The sequence below is a fragment of the Cervus canadensis genome, chromosome 5 (assembly GCF_019320065.1).
Source record: "Cervus canadensis isolate Bull #8, Minnesota chromosome 5, ASM1932006v1, whole genome shotgun sequence".
NCBI classification, from domain to species: Eukaryota; Metazoa; Chordata; class Mammalia; order Artiodactyla; family Cervidae; genus Cervus; species Cervus canadensis.
In genome coordinates, this window is record NC_057390.1 from 70,156,168 (window position 1) to 70,172,287 (window position 16,120).

A 16,120-nucleotide genomic window follows, 5' to 3' on the forward strand; every position below is an offset into this window, starting at 1 on the left:
GTGTCTGTTCGGCACAAACCTGTCAGGAGGGCAGAGGATGAGCCGTCTCTACCCGGGCTGCAGGTGCCTGTCAGCGAGCTGGAGCGCTGCCATGAGCCCTGTGACTCTGCCTCCAGCTGCGTGTGCGCCAGACGCTCCACTCTACTTATGGAGTTAGAAGGACCTTGTTTTGAACTGTCTCCTTGAGAGACGCTGCGCCCAGCAGCCTGCTCCCTGCACCTCCCCACCGGCTTTGCGTGCAGGAGGCCTGAAGGGCGGCATCTCTGGTGTGGACTCTGCTCATGAGAAAGGAAAATTAGAAGCAGAACAGCCTCTGTGACCCTGAGGTGGCTGCCGTGCACCCGCAAAGGACGAACCTTCGCCAACAGGGTGGTTGTAGCCGAGGCAAAGCCTTGGTGACTCGGCATTTCTGAGATGAGGTAAACTTGGTGAAGGGCATAGCATCTTCGAATTTTACATCTGAAAAATGCTTCACAGGTCACCAGTGAAGCCACTCAGTTTAGAAGCCGCTGAGATTAGAAGACTGAACCCCAGAAACGTTGAAATGCGTATGCTGTACGATCGATAGAAAAGCCCAGGTCTCCAGACTTCAAAGCCATTCCCTCCCCACCGAGCCTCAGTGCCTCCTTGGCGTTCACCCAGGGTGAGAGTCAGATTCCATCTTGGTGCCTATGGCGGTCCCTCCTCTACAAGTTAGTGGATTCGCAGCCGAGAATTGTCTCCAGGTCCCGTCATCATCAACAAAGTAAAGAGGTCGAAACTTTCAGCCTCAGGACAGGCTCATATGCTGAGGGATTTAGGCACATTCTCAGATCAGGAAGAATTTTTCTTGAACCCGTATCCTCGCCTCTCTTCTCATCCATGGTCCTGGTTCCAGGGTCTTTGGCATCTCATGAGGGCCTGTGGGCCTGGTCGCATCCCCAGATTTTCCCTCCTACTCCCTCTCCATCAAATGCTCTTCAGATACAGCTGATCTAATAATGTATAAAGAAAAACATCAAGCTTAGCTCCTAAGTTATCTATGGCTGCACGTACACTGAAAGTTAATGACTTAGAAGAACAAACTTAACTCACAGCTTCTGTGGGTCGGGGTCCAGACGCTGTTTAGCTGCGTTCTCACAAGCTGAGGTTCAGGGTTTCTCACAAGGTTGCAGGCACCTCAGTCAGTTCAGTCAGTTCAGTTGCTCAGTTGTGTCCGACTCTTTGCGACCCCATGAATTGCAGCACTCCAGGCCTCCCTGTCCATCACGAACTCCCAGAGTTTAGTCAGACTCAAGTCCATCGAGTCAGTGATGCCATCCAGCCATCTCATCCTCTGTCGTCCCCTTCTCCTCCTGCTCCCAATCCCTTCCAGCATCAGGGTCTTTTCCAATGAGTCAACTCTTCGCATGAGGCAGGGACCTCAGGGCTCAGCAAATCACATCGTTGTTGGCAGGACCCCTTGTGGGCTGCAGGATTGAGGGTCACAGTTCAACGCCGGCCTGATGGCTGGAAGCTGCCCTCAGCTACTTGCCAGGTGAGCCTGTTCATGGGGCGGTTCACAAGATGGCAGCTGGCTTCCTCAGCGTGAGCAGGGGTGTGAGGAAGAGAGAGCACGTGTGGACAAGACAGAAGTCATATCTTTCATCAGCTGGTCTCAGAAATGATATCTCATTGGCCTGCTTCAATTAGAGGCAGTCACTATGGCCAGCCCATGTTCAAGGGGAGGGAATTACATCAGACGGTGACTGCAGGGAGGGAGGGTGTCACTGGAAGCCCCCTCAGGGGTCTGCCCACCACAGTCAGTTACCTAGTTAAAGCATTTCACATAAAGCTTTATTGATGGCGATAGATTTAGTCCTCCCCAGAGCTCACTGCCCGCTCTGGCTCTGTTCCCACTTTCCATTACAGGAGGAAAAGGGTCAGAAACTTGATACACCTCCTTGTCATTTAACAAATATTTATTAAGCCTTTACATGTGGTAAGCACAACGGTAAGGAAGATAAATTTGAGGTGAGATTAATGCCGTGCAGGGGTCCGAGGGAAGTGACAGTGAAGCAGTCAGCCGGAAAGCCAGTGGGAGCTGGTCAGACACACGGAGGGGGTCAGTGCTCCTGGCAGAGAGAACAGCAAGTATAGAGGCCTGAAGGCAGGAGAGAGGGCTGTGCTTCCAATATTTCAATAGACTGTTGTTCTCAAAACCATGCAGGAGCAGTCAGTTAACCTCCCTTGCACAGACATGTGAAAGTGAAGTTGTGTCTGCCTCTTTGCGACCCCATGGACTGTAGCCTACCAGGCTCTCCGTCTATGGGATATTCCAGGCACTAATACTGGAGTGGGTTGCCATTTCCTCCTCCAGGAGATCTTCCCAGCCCAGGGATTGAACCCAGGTCTCCTGCATTGTAGGCAGATGCTTTACCGTCTCAGCCACCAGAGCCTCATCCCAAATCAACCCTATTCCTGATCCCCCGCCTTGGGCCTGGCTGAAGTCCCTGCATATCGGCTGCCTGTGACTTGTGTCTCTGCCGGGGCCTTGGGGATGTACTGGCCCACAAGGATGCCAAACCAGCATTGTTCTGCTGGACCCAGAATCCACAGAGGGTTCCTGACAGCTCTATCCTAGTTATATTTTAATCCAGCATGATCCTAAAGCCAGGGACTGAAGCTTGAGATCCATGGAGAAAATTGTGCCTTCCCAGGGGTCTGAGAAGAGCTTTTCTCCTTCCACTGCTCTGAACAAAGACAACATCAGGAGTCTGGTTTCTATCTTCCTCGGAAGGCATGTCCTGGGCAGTGATCCCAGGAAGGGGGGCTGATTATTTTCAAGCTGATGGTGGGCCGTAGGATTCATTTCCTGATCCTAGAGTTTTAGCCGCATGTGGCTGTCTACTCCGTTCATTCCTCTTACCTCATTCGCCATCATCATTTTCCTATTAATCTGTTTGCAGAGGTTCAGTTTCATGTTCTTAAAAAGCAACCTGTTTGTTCATCTCTGATCTTAGGGCTCTGACATTCAGTCCTCAGGCAGCGATGTTGGCTCCAGTCTCCCCGAGTGAGGTTTATTGAGTCTTTGCCACATGCTTAATGCTGGGTTGGCCCTTCATACGGTGAAGTCAATTTGAATTTCACAGGCCACGTACTTAGGGGGAAAAAATTATTTGAGTGGCCTTAGTTTCCCTCTTGAGTTCTCACTTTCTGAGCTGAGTTTCTCACTTTCTGCATTTCAGGCAAACTCTGAAGTCAGTCACATCAGAGATATTTTTTTTTCTGGCTGAGCTGGACAAGTTTTTCTCTAGTTGTGGTGTGCAGGCTTCTCTTATTGTGGAGCATAGACTCTAGAGCTTGCATTTAGTACTTGCAGCATGCAGGTTTAGTTGCCCTGTGGCTTGTGGAATCTTAGTTCCCTAACTAGGGAACCCATGTTCCCTGCATTGGAAAGTAAAGTCCTAACCACTGGACCACCAAGGAAGCAGAGATTTTTAACCCTCTTCTTGCACCCAAAATGAGTGCCCCATCCTAGAGACTTATACAGGGTACTGTAGCATCAGTGGAGGAGTGTCCACAAGCTCCGAGGCGATATGTTGCTGGGGCCATCATGTCCTTTGCTTGTGGCCAGGCCAGGTTCTCGCAGGCAGCAGCCCCCATTCTTTGGCTAAGGCATCTGAGTTCAGAGACTTCCCCCAGCATCCAGGCTCCACACCTGACCTCACTGATGCTCTGATTCCTCTGTGACTGAGAGTCAGCTTTGGACTCGTTGCTTCTCACAGTATCAGCCTATTGACTGCATGGGTTCCTTCCTTGAGGCTGCTCAGGCAACCCAGGAAACAACTTTCATTCTGTTTCCTTCCACCTTGGGAAGGCCCAGGAAAGGCCCAGGCATTGCCAGGATCCACCACTTCTGTGATCTCTTGTATCCTCCACTGTGCCAGCTTAGGACTTTCCTACAAAGCCAGGCCTCTGCATCAGACTTTCCTGCCTTCTCTGCAGATTCTCTCATCTTTTTCCCAGTTTCCTTATCTTGTTTGGATTGAGACTGAAACTGCTAGGTCTGGTGCTCGTAAGTACCTTCAAACTAGGTTGAATTGTATGCTTTATTATTTGCCCCCTGGCTTCCCTGGTGGTTCAGTGGTAAAGAACCTACCTACCAATGCAGGAGATGCAGGTTTGATCCCTGGGTCAGGAAGATCCGCTGGGCATGGCAGCACACCCCAGTATTCTTGCCTGGAGAATCCCATGGACAGAGGAGCCTGGTGGGCTATAGCCCATGGGGTTGCAAAGGGTCAGACATAACTTAGTGACTGAGCACACACACATATGCCCCCCCTCCCATAAAAATGGACAAAAAGGCAGAGGCTGATAATAGTTATAGGGTGAAAGGTGATTGTTTCCCAAAATGCAGTGATTAATAAGTGATAGTGTAATCTAGCCAAAATGGGACTCCTATAATGTTTATAAACTAGTTGGAAAGGAGATATATACCCTGAAAGAATAATAATAAATGTTTTATAGCCACGGAAAAAAATAGAATATTTCACAAGATCGAACATTTGAATTGTCAATGGAAAATTATTATAAAAGTTAAACAGTGGTAAAGACATCAAAAAGAGATTTTTGTAGTATTCCATTATATGAATAAGCCTCATTTTGTTAAGTCGTTTGCCAGTCAATGGACTTCGGAGTTATTTCCACTTTTGGCCTATTGAACTGTTGCTAATGAACATGTGTGCACAAGTTTTAGATGGGCGTATGTCTTTATTTCTCTTGGGTACATACTCAGGAGTGAATTTGCTAGGTCTTATGGTAAGTTTGCATTTAACATTTTAAGAAACTACCAAACTGTCTACCTAAGTGGTTGTACCATTTTACGATTCTGTCAGCAATGCACAAGGGTTTCCATTTCCCCATATCCTTGTTAGTCTTTTTGACTGTAGCTATTTCAGTGGGGTAAATGGAATCTCTTTGTGATTTCGCTTTTCATTTCCCTAATGAGTACTCATATTGAACGTTTCTCATGTAATTTTTAGCTCATTTTATATCTTACTCCATGAAATGTATATTCAAGTCTTTGCCTGTTTTGTAATTGGGTTGTCTGTCTTCTTATTCAGTTACAAGGGTTCTTTATATGTTCTAGACACAAGTTCTTTCTTATAGTTTATTCTGTATTTATTTCAGCTTTATTGACATGTAACTGACATGTAAAATTATAAGATATTTAAAATATATACATTGAAGTGACTTAATAAATGTATACATGGTGGAAGGATTTCCCTATCTAGTTTATTAACACATTCATCACCTCACATATTTATCTTTTGTGTGTGTTAGAGCATTTAAGTTGTTCTCTCTTAGCAAATTTCAGTTATACGATAGTATATTATCAACTGTAGTCACCATGTGACATTAGATCTTCAGACCTTATATTTCAGCCAAAAGTTTACACCCTTTTACTAGCCTCTCCCTATTCCTCCACCACTCAGACCTGGCAACTAGTTTGCTACTCTCAGTTTCTGAGTGTGGTTTTTGTTTTTTTGTTTTAGGGTCCACATAAAGATGATACCTGCAGCATTTGTCTTTCTCTGTCTGGTGTTTTTCACTTACCATAAATAACACAGCAGGATTTCCTTCTTTCTTGTGACTAAATAATATTCCATTGAACATACATAATACATCTTTATCCATTCATCTGCTGATAGACGCTTAGGTTGTCTGCATATCCTAGCTATCATGATTATTGCCACAGTGAACAAGTGTGCATGGAAATTCAGATATTCCATCAAAATCCTGTTTTCATTTTCTTTGGATCTATACCCAGAAGTGGGATTACTGGACCATATGATAGTTCTATTTTTCATTTTTATTAATTATGGATACTTTGTTTGTTTGTTTTTGTCTGTGCTGGATCTTCGTTGTTGCTCTCGGGCTTTCCTTCTAGTTGCTGCTGGTGGGGACTACTCTTCTTTGCAGTGCATGGACTTCTCACTCTGTTGGCTTCTTATTCCAGGGGCTTCTCTTGTTATGAAGCACAGGCTGTACCACACACGGGCTTCCACAATTATGGTGCATGGGCTTAGTTGCTCTGCAGTATGTGAGATCTTCCTGGACCAGGGATTGAACCCCTGTCCCCTGCATTGGCAGATGGATTCTTAACCACTAGACCACCTGGAAAGTCCCCTGTTTTCATTTTTTGAGGAACTTCAATACTATGGCTGCACCAGTTTACATTCTCACCAGTAGTGCACAAGTGTTCCCTTTTCTGCACACCCTCACCAACACTTGTTACCTCTTGTCTTTTTGATGATGACCATCCTAACAGATATGAGGTAATATCTCATTGTAGTTTTGTGTTTCCCTGATGATTTGTGATGTTGAATACCCTTTCATATATACCTGTTGGCCATTTCTGTGTCTCCTTTGGGAAAATGTCTATTCGGTTTCTGTGCACATTTTTAAATCAGATTGTTTTTTCAGGATTGTATGAGTTCTTCCTATATTTCATATATTTACTCCTTATCACACATAGGACTTGCACATATTTTCTCCCATTCAGTAGGTTGCCTTTTCATTTTGTTGATGGTTCCCTTTGCTTTGTGGAAGCTTTTAGTTTGATGTAGTTTGACTTGTTATTTTGCTTTTGTTGCTTTTGTTTTTGTTATCAAATCCAAAAAATCATTGTGAAGATCCACAATTCCATTATCAGAAATAATTTACAAACATTTTCCCAGTCTGTGGCTTAGCGTTTTTATTTTTGTTAGTGTGTCTTTTTTAGTAGTTTTATTGAGCTGTAAGTCATATATTGTACACTTTATCCTTTTAAATGGTTTTTAATATAGTCACAGAATTGTGCAACCATGATCCATTTTATGACATTTCCCCTCCTCTAAAAAGAACCCCAAACCCATTAGCATTCACTCCTCATTCCTCCCAGGCACCCAGTCCCAGACAACCACTAATCTACTTTCTATCTCTATGGATTTGCTTATACTAGACACTTCATATAAATGGAATCAAACAATATGTAGTCTTTTATAACTGGGTTCTTTCACTTAGCATATTTTCAAGGTTCATGTGTGTTCTGGCGTGTATCAGTGCTTCATTCCTTTTTATTGCCTAATCATATTCCATTGAAAGAACGTATTACATTTTATTTAAATCATTCATCAGGTGATGGACATTTGGATTTGTTTTCATTTTTTGGCTATTATGTGCAATACTGTTATGAACACTTGTGTACAAATTTTTGTGTATACATAGGTTTTCATTTATGGCCAGTATATACATGTAAGAGTAGACTTGTCACAATATTTAAACTTTTGAGGAACTGCCAGACCATTTTCTAAAGCAGCTGCACCGTTTTTACATTCCTTCCAGCAGCTTATGAGAGTTCTGAGTTTGCCACATCCTTGTCAACACTTGTTATTATCTGTCCTTTTATTATAGCCATTTAAAAGTATGGTTGTGAAGTTGTATCTCGTGGTTTTGATTTGCATTTCCCTAATGGCTAATAATATTGAACATATTTTCATATGCTTATTCTGTATTTGCATATTTTCTTTACAGAATTGTCTATTCAGATCCTTTTCATATTTTTAAATTACCTGTCTTTTTTTTTGTTTTAATTTTTTTAAGTTACTTGTCTTTTTATTATTGAGTGTAGGAGTTCTTTATATATTCTTTTTTAAAAATTAGTTGTGTTATTGAAATATAGTTGATTTACAGTGTTGTGTATGTATTCTTAATATAAATCCTTTATGGGATGCATGATTTGCAAAAATTTTTCGCCATCCTGTGAATTCTTTTTTCACTTTCTTAAAGGTGTCCTTTGAAAATAGTTTTTAATGTTAATGAAGTCCAGTTTATCCATTTTTTTCTTTTGTAATGCATACTTTTTGTGTCAAATCTAAAAAGTCATTGTCTAATCTTCTAAGAGTTTTACAGTCTTAGTTCTTATATTTGGTATGGTGCATTTTGAGTTAGTTTTTGTATATAATGTGAAGTAAGGGTCTCATAAGTTCATATTTATTTGTATCATGGAAAGATCTCAAAAAGTATGCTATTTTTGCTGTATCAGTTCAGTTCAGTCACTCAGTCGTGTCTGACTCTTTGCGACCCCATGAACTGCAGCACGCCAGGCCTCCCTGTCCATCACCAACTACCGGAGTCTACCCAAACCCATGTCCATTGAGCCGGTGAAGCCATCTAACCATTTCATCCTCTGTCGTCCCCTTCTCCTCCTACCCTCAATCTTTCCCAGCATCAGGGTCTTTTCAAATGAGTCAGCTCTTGGCATCGGGTGGCCAAAGTACTAGAGTTTCAGCTTCAGCATCAGTCCTTCCAGTGAATACCCAGGACTGATCTCCTTTAGGATGGACCGGTTGGATCTCCTTGTAGTCCAAGGGACTCGCAAGAGTCTTCTCCAACACCACAGTTCAAAAGCATCAATTCTTCGGCACTCAGCCTTCTTTATAGACCAACTCTCACATCCATACATGACCACTGGAAAAACCATAGCCTTGACTAGATGGACCTTTGTTGACAAAGTAATGTCTCTGCTTTTTAGCAGAAGTTAAACACAACATTGTAAATCAACTATGCTTCAGTAAAAATTTTAAAAGCATGCTAGATGATAAAAGCAGATTGCCAAATGATATGTGCAGCATGATACCCATTCATGCAAAATTTAAAGGCATGAAACGTCATATATTATTCATAACAACATATGTACACATAGGTAAAAAGTTTCACACAAAATCTATGATAATGGCTGCCTCTGAAGGGAAGAGAAGAAGGGACTGGAAAGAATTAGTAGTCAAGGGGTCTTCAGATTTATCTGCAGTGTTAGAATAAATTTCACACAATATTAAATATCAATTTGAATGGTCTGTTACATTGTACTTTTAAGCTTGCCTTGTATTTTTCAAGTTTCTCAGATTAAAATACACAGACACCAGTCGGAGCAAGAATGATGGAAAACAGACCACTTCCGCTTGGTCCAGCGCTCACATTGGGTGAAGCTGAGCTGAGGCCGCCTGTCAGCCTATTTGGGGCAGCCAATTCTATCTGTATGTGGGGTTTCTGAGCCAGCTCCCCAAAGATAATTATCTTCCTTTGAACTTATTTGCACACTTTGGCTTATATTTTCCCAGTCTTGCTTCCAAAGAGAACCCTAGTCTTTATGCCACCCTCAGTTGCCCTTCCTCTAAAGAGCTGCAGAGCCCAAATCTCAGTGGACTCCCTTTAACTGGAGTTTTTAAGTTTTATCCCATGGCTCCAAGCTTTCTCCAAAACTGCACCAGAACCTTCCCACGGAAGGCTCGGTTTCCCGATAAACGTGTGTCCATTCTCACCCAGTCCCCACGGAATGGCTCACAGAAGACCGCACTGTGTGCTTGACGAGGGCAGCACGGCAGGCCGGATGACTCGGCTCCTGGGATTGCCTGCTGCTGGGCTCCTGCCCCGCAAACTCATCAGGCACGTTCCCTGCAGCCCAGCAGCTGCAGAGTTGCAAAGCGCATGTCATTGCCCTGGGCTGGGAGTAGAAGGGCTTGTTCCAGCCTCTCCCGCTGCCAAGCTGTGCAGCCCTGACACAGAGCTCTTACTCTCTTCATCCTCGTCTGTCTTCTCTAAAATGGATACTACTCGAGTCGTTACGAGACTCAAATGAGATGATGCACATAAATGTGTTTGCAAACAGAAAAGAAAGATGTTTGCATATTATTTCCCAGCTGTGACCCCAGCCCCTCCCAAATCCTCCACCAGCTACCCCGCTCCATCTGTCCACCTGGAAGGCCCTTCTACCCTCCCTCCCTGAGCACGCCTCCACTTTCCCTCCGCTTTTAGTTTATTCTTCAGTGTTCTTGCTGCCTCCTCCCCTCCTCCCCCTTGTTCTCTCCCTTTCTCCCTTTTTGTTTCCCTGCTCCTTTTCTTCCTCTCTCCAGTCCTGGAGGCAGCCTGACTCTTTCCTTTCAAATCTGATCATGCAGTGCATTGCACCACTGAACTGAAGCCCTAGGTTGGCTCAGGTTGACTGAGAAAAAGCACTTGCCCCTTCCTCAAAGAGGTAAGGTGCAGGAGATGACAGGCTTTATCTCCTTGATTCTCCCAGGCTCAGGCCACCGGATCACCGCATACATCGCCCACTCACGGAGGCAGCCGCCCCATGCCCATGCCCGTGCGCTCCACCTCTGCCGGCTCCACCCCCACCCACTGCCCGCAGGACCCACTGAGCGGAGTTGGCGGGGACATGCAGGAGGCCTTCGCCCAAGGTGAGTTTGGAAGCAGAGGAAAATGAAGCACCGAAGGGGTTTGGAAACGTGGACAAGACTCCTGCTGCGGTTCTCCCCATTTTCTTTTGTGCACTTAGCTTTCAAATTTTCATGTACAGTAAAAGCAATTCTCGTGCTGGCCCCTTCTCATCCGATGGGCTGGTCTGCAACGGGAGATCTGCAGGCTTGTATGTGTGTGAGGTCCAGGCCTCCTGGGTTTCTGTGCTCTTCTGGGGGAGGGTTGTGGGAAGTGCCTTTCATTTGGGCTTTGCCTCCTTCAGAGGAGTTGGATGGATCATTCCGAAAGTCGAGTGCTCGGCCTGCAGGGTTTAGAGCAAGCAGGAGAAGGAGGCTAGAACTCTGAATCCGACCTTGCTGAAGGTGCCTTGTCTGTGGAGTTAATGGCCTGCCGTGTTCTGTCGTGGGCGGAAGACGAGGCTGCTCAGGAAGTCTTGTCTTGTCTCGGGGAAGAGACAAGAGCAGGGAGGTGGAGGTGAGAGTAAGTCCTGCCCAAGGGTTTGCAGTCCACCTCTTTGATTGTGGCTAAGAAGCGTGGAGGTGACGGGGTCCTGCCTTCACAAAGAGAAGAGGGAGGAGAACCACGGCCTTGGGCACCAGTGCCTGGGAGCTGGTGGAGCTGCTTGGCCCATCTTCCCTTAGGAGTCCACACTAAGTCCCGGGGCCAGCCAACTGAGACTTCTGCTCAGCTCTGCCTCCCCCCGCCCCCACCACCACCCACCTACCCACCAGGCATCGCCATCTGCTCTGCCTCTCCTCAGGTACGAGGAGAAACCTCCGCAATGACCTGCTGGTGGCTGCCGACTCCATCACCAACACCATGTCATCCCTGGTGAAGGAGCTCCACTCAGGTGACGTCCAGAGCTCCTACCCAGCCTCCCGCCTCCCCTCCTCGCCCCTGCCTTCCTTGCCACCCACCCCCCATGTGGTAAAGCGCCTCCCTCATTTCACTGCGCGGCCTCCTTGCTTTCCAGGAACTCTCTGGATGCCTTCCCCTGTGAGCCTGTCTCCCATACATGGTCACACACTTAAAGTTTCTCTTAAGAGCACGCCTTGTGGAGCAGACAAAGTTCTGATGTTAAAAGAATTTGGCTCCGTCGGGCCCCTTCCTCACTTACTGTGTCTTCCGCCTGTACTTCCTCCGCAGCTGCTCTCTCCCTAGGCCTGCTCGGCTATCTCGCTCGGAGCTTTCCTGGACGACAGGGAACCGAATCAGCCACAAAAGCTTCTGGACTTCGTCCCGCTGCCTTTCTGCTTCTCCTATTTGATTTGGTTTCAAAACCCTATTCTTTCCTTTTATCCGTGACGAGGCTCTGGTTTCCCTGGAAGTTCATGACCTGAGTCTGATGCTTCCTTCACTCCACATGTTCAGTCTTATCTATGACTTCTTTCTCAGTCTGTCTGTCTCGCAGCTATTTCCCATGATTTTCCTGAGACCCTTACCTCATGGCATATTTCCCCCTACATGAAATCCAAGAGGGGGAGAAAAAAAATAGGCCATTCCCACATCATCATATCTGCAAGAATCCCCATGATTGCATCAGTTTTGAAGCCGCCAGATATTTTACTAATTTTTTTTTATGGTGGTCAGATTCCCATATTATATATTAAAAAACAGATTTCCTTCCTAATACTGTGGGTCACTCATACTGGTGGCCCTCTTTTGTTTCCTTTCACCTAATATCGTGCTTTTGGATACCTTGAAATAGCTTAACAAGGTTGTTGAATAAAGATATAAAGTAGTTTTTCCGTGGGCTATTCAGATACACGTACTTACTCAAACATAATACATTGAAATCATACATCCATGCACTTAGGGAAGGCAAGCCTTGAGTAGTCCTTCAGACCTTTGTAGGTGAAACCATACACTTTTAGAGTTGTCATGAGACAGGCTGAGGTCTGGCCAATGGCTTCCCTCTCAGATCTGCTGTTTTTGTTTAGAAGAGAATAAGGTTGGTTTTCCTCGTACAGTTGATAAGATGTCAGTTCTCCTGTTGAGGGAGCATGATGGTAACACTGTCTCCATTCTGGTACCATTTCTCAATCCCTTTTAGAAGCACTTTCCCCCTCTACACACACATAAACAGAAGGGGAGACTGCCTTTGAGATGACCTCATGGGTGATCAGAAAGTCCCTTCCCTTATATAGTGCCCCACTGATGCCAGATATCCCACTTTTGGAGGGAATTTCTTAGGGGATTTCAGGCCATGGAAATTAACCACAGTTGTGCCTCATGGCTGGTTATTAGGGTTTGTGCAAAATACGTGGTTCATGAGCTCATCACATGAGTTTGAGGGGTAACTGGACATCATTAAACACAAAGCACATAGAGACCACACAGCTTCAGAAAAAAGCAAGTGTGTGGGAATGTTCAGCCATCTCTCCTGATAGGAAAGGATGGTTTTAACAAAGCTGTGTAATGTATTTGGAAGGTACCTCAGAGATCACATTGTCCCCTCCCCTTACTTTAATTTTTTAATGTGGAATCTTAGTTCCCTGAGCAGGGATCAAACCCATACCCCCTGCATTGGAAGCACGGAGTCTTAACCACTGGACTCCAGGGAAGTCCTCCACTTCAAGTGCAATCAATAAAGAAATCTGCCTGAAGTTATCCAGCTCGAAGGGGCCAAGCTGGTCCTAAGAGCTTGGGTGTGAACGTTAAGCTGATGCTCTTACCACTGCACTGCCCTCATCCTCATGCAGGATAAGGGGTCAAACCTGCAATCCCACCAAGACCTCTTTCATGGATGCTTCATTCTCCAACGCCCTGAAGTCCATGGTGGACGTAGACTGGGTCCACATCTGGCACAGTGTCTCTATCAGACACAGAAGCAAACTCCTTTACGTGCAAGGCTGCCAGCTTCTCAATGAGTGGAGGAGCCTTGCCCGACACCAGCACGTTTTTACTGTCACTGTTGAGGTTCTCATGAGGACTAGACCTGTTGCTCAGATTATCTTTATGTGTATCATGGACATACTGTTTATATCCATAGCTTATGTTCCTCATCTTTTATTTTTGCACGAGTAATGGTCTCTTAGAGTTGAAAGGATCTCAGAAGCCACTTAATCCAGCTTGCTGCCAGGTGTAAAAGTCCTTTGTTTGACTGTTTCCAGTGAGCTCATTCATGACCATGCTCGTGCTCTCCTCCTTGGGGAGTTCTTGCTTATCGGAGAGCCAGAATCTGCCTTTCTATAATGAATTTATTCTCTTTCCACCACCCCCCCCACCGAAGCTGCCAGAGGAAGCTCGGTCCTTCCTCTCAGGTTAGCCTTTCCAGTATTTGAAGGCAGACAGTGTGGCTCTCCCACGGCCTCTCCTTTTTAGGCAGCTGTTCGCCATTCCCTCAGCCATTCCTCACATGACACAGGTTTCCCTGGACCATCCCGCATGTCCACACCAGGGTGTGGCCAAGTGTTTCAAGGCCCCACTTCAAAGTGAGTTCCTGGGACTGAGCACATCTCCAGATCACAAGGGGTCTTCCCCCAGAGACCCCCTCCCCCCCCCCCCCCTCCGCCAGAACAGTGAGCTGCCACCTCCCTGGTCAGGCCTCTTGGGAATGCAGCCTCAGATGGCATTAGCTTTTTTTCCACATTGCCACTTGGCACTGTTTGGTCATTTTAAGTTTGTTGTCTGCTAAAACCTCTAGTGTTTTTTTTTTAAACGGAAGCCAGTGTTCATCTAGTTATTCCCTGCTGTACATTTTTATGGTGCTTTTCTTGAACCTGAGTGCAAGGTATTCACCATATTCTTAGTAGATGTCATCCCTTAGAGAAACTAGCAACAGAGCCAGAAGCTGGGTGGGGGTGACGTCAGACTGCACTACTCCTCTGAGCCCAGGGCTTATGGGGACCTGATGCTGCAGCATGTGCCACGCAGGGCACACACCAGGTGACCGCAGCACTCTTGGAGGTCCGCAGCCATGACCCTTTAGCTAGGGTTTCGTCCCTAGCCTGCTAAGCACCTTCCTTCTCCCTCTGCCTATGCTTCTACTGGCTGAAGGGTCACTGGCCTCCTTGGACTTGTTTTCACAGCAGGGGAAGGTGCAGAGGAAGAAGAAGAGAAGATGCAGAATGGGAAGGACAGAGGTAAAGGCAGCTCCACAGGACCCTTAGCCTGATGGGGGCCAAAGCCCTAGCCCCCTCTCCCTTTTGTTCCTTCCTTCCTGCCACCACCTTTCCCCAAAGCTTTCAGACCCCTGCGGATCCTTCTCCCAGCCTTTCCCAACTGGCCACCAGGTTTTTCCCTAGAGGTGTTTGTGTCAGTGGATCAACAAAAAAAGCTTCCTGGTTTCCTGACACTATGAAAGATGGATGGGATGCAGGAAGTGGATACAAGTAAAATGCCAAACATGACCCCTTGCCTCAATTTAGGATAGAGTTAGGAGAGCAAAATTAAGATACGCAAAATAGGAGGTAAAAGGAAGTGGCAGGAAAAGTTAGTCATCAAACTTTAAGTGTAGGATTTTAAATACAGGAAGTTTTCTTAAAAGGCAGAGATTATTGTGGACAGAATAGCCAAATGGTTTTGTCGCTTCTCAGAGGAAATAAAAGCAATAGAGAAACGGTATCAACCTAGGACAGTAAGGTTTCCTCATTTTATTGTATATAAAACCTTCTTAATAACTTGTTACATTCAGAGAGCTGTGCTAAATGATTTCCATGTATAATCTCATTCAGTCCTCAACAACTTGGTGAGATATGTAATATAATGATATCTCCCATTTTACCAGTGAGTAAATAGACTCAGAGAAATTTAGATCAAACAGCTTGCATGCATGCCAAGTCGCTTCAGACGTGTCCAACTCTTTGTGACCCTATGGACTATAACCCACCAGGCTCCTCTGTCCGTAGGACTCTCCAGGCAAGAATACTGGAGTGGGTTGCCATGTCCTCCTCCAGGGGATCTTCCTGACCTAGGGATTGAACTCACATATTTTACATCTCCTGCCATTAGCAGGCAGGTTCTTTACCACTGGCACCACATGTGCTAAGGGTTGGATTTGAACTGTTTTCCTAACTCTAGACTTCATGCTCTTAATCTTTATGTTTCTACATTATCCTAAACAAATAATACAATTCTCTTTGGACATTTGAGAGTCAGCTGTTATTTCTGTGATGTATTTAATACATCTATTGCTGGCTTCCTTCAAGATGTGAGCTCCCCAGGACAGAGATTTTCATCTGTTGTGTTCAGGTTGTATCCCCAGTGACTAGAACAGTGGCCAGCGTGTTGTAGGATATCAGTAGATTCATAAACATAAGGAAATAGACAGGGTGGCATGCAGGAGAGCACTTTGTCAGAGAGAGAGGCAGGTGGCCACCCTGAGGATGCTGAAAGTGGAGTATGAGAGGGAGCTGGCCCAGCTCGCTCAGGTCCTTGTTGGAGGCTGTGCACTTAACACACTCCTCTTGTCTAATTCCATGGCCCCATGAGGAAAGGATTCCAAAGACAAGGCTAAGGGCAGTTAAACAATGTGTCTAGGCAGTAATCGCCTGAGCCTGGACTCAGCCTAGGTGTCTCTAACGCCAGCGCCCATCTTTACTCTGAATGGACTGGGAGACCAAGTGCAGTGAAAGAAGTCTTAAGGAAGAGTGGAGAGAAGTGGATATAGAAAAGGAGGCTGTGATGAGAACAGGGGAGCACCTAAGAAGGGGAAGGTCCAGAGCGCTTGTCCATAGCAGCTCGTGTGGATGAGAGAGGGGGGTCTTTGGAGTTTGTCAGCAAGGACACTGGAATCACCAAGAGTGAGACGGGGGTAGAAAAACATACTCCAGGTGCTGCAATCATCAAATGAGTCTGAGCAAGGCCTGGGAGAAAGTGGACAAGAGCTATGATGAATTAATGAGAATGATGTATTTGG

At 45.8% G+C, this 16,120-nt stretch overlaps 1 protein-coding gene across 9 annotated transcripts in view; it reads left to right on the forward strand.

Moving 5' to 3' along the window:
* Positions 1-16,120, forward strand: part of DTNB (dystrobrevin beta) — a 233,742-nt gene that overhangs the window by 213,603 nt on the left and 4,019 nt on the right. For 4 of the 9 annotated variants that reach the window (XM_043469166.1, XM_043469167.1, XM_043469170.1 and 1 more), the window contains 3 exons: positions 10,082-10,241; positions 11,021-11,110; positions 14,292-14,345. In XM_043469166.1, coding sequence (XP_043325101.1) covers positions 10,082-10,241; positions 11,021-11,110; positions 14,292-14,345 — 304 coding nt within the window. The remainder of the gene's footprint in view (positions 1-10,081; positions 10,242-11,020; positions 11,111-14,291; positions 14,346-16,120) is intronic. The other 5 variants (XM_043469169.1, XM_043469174.1, XM_043469175.1 and 2 more) reach the window with 3 other exon arrangements.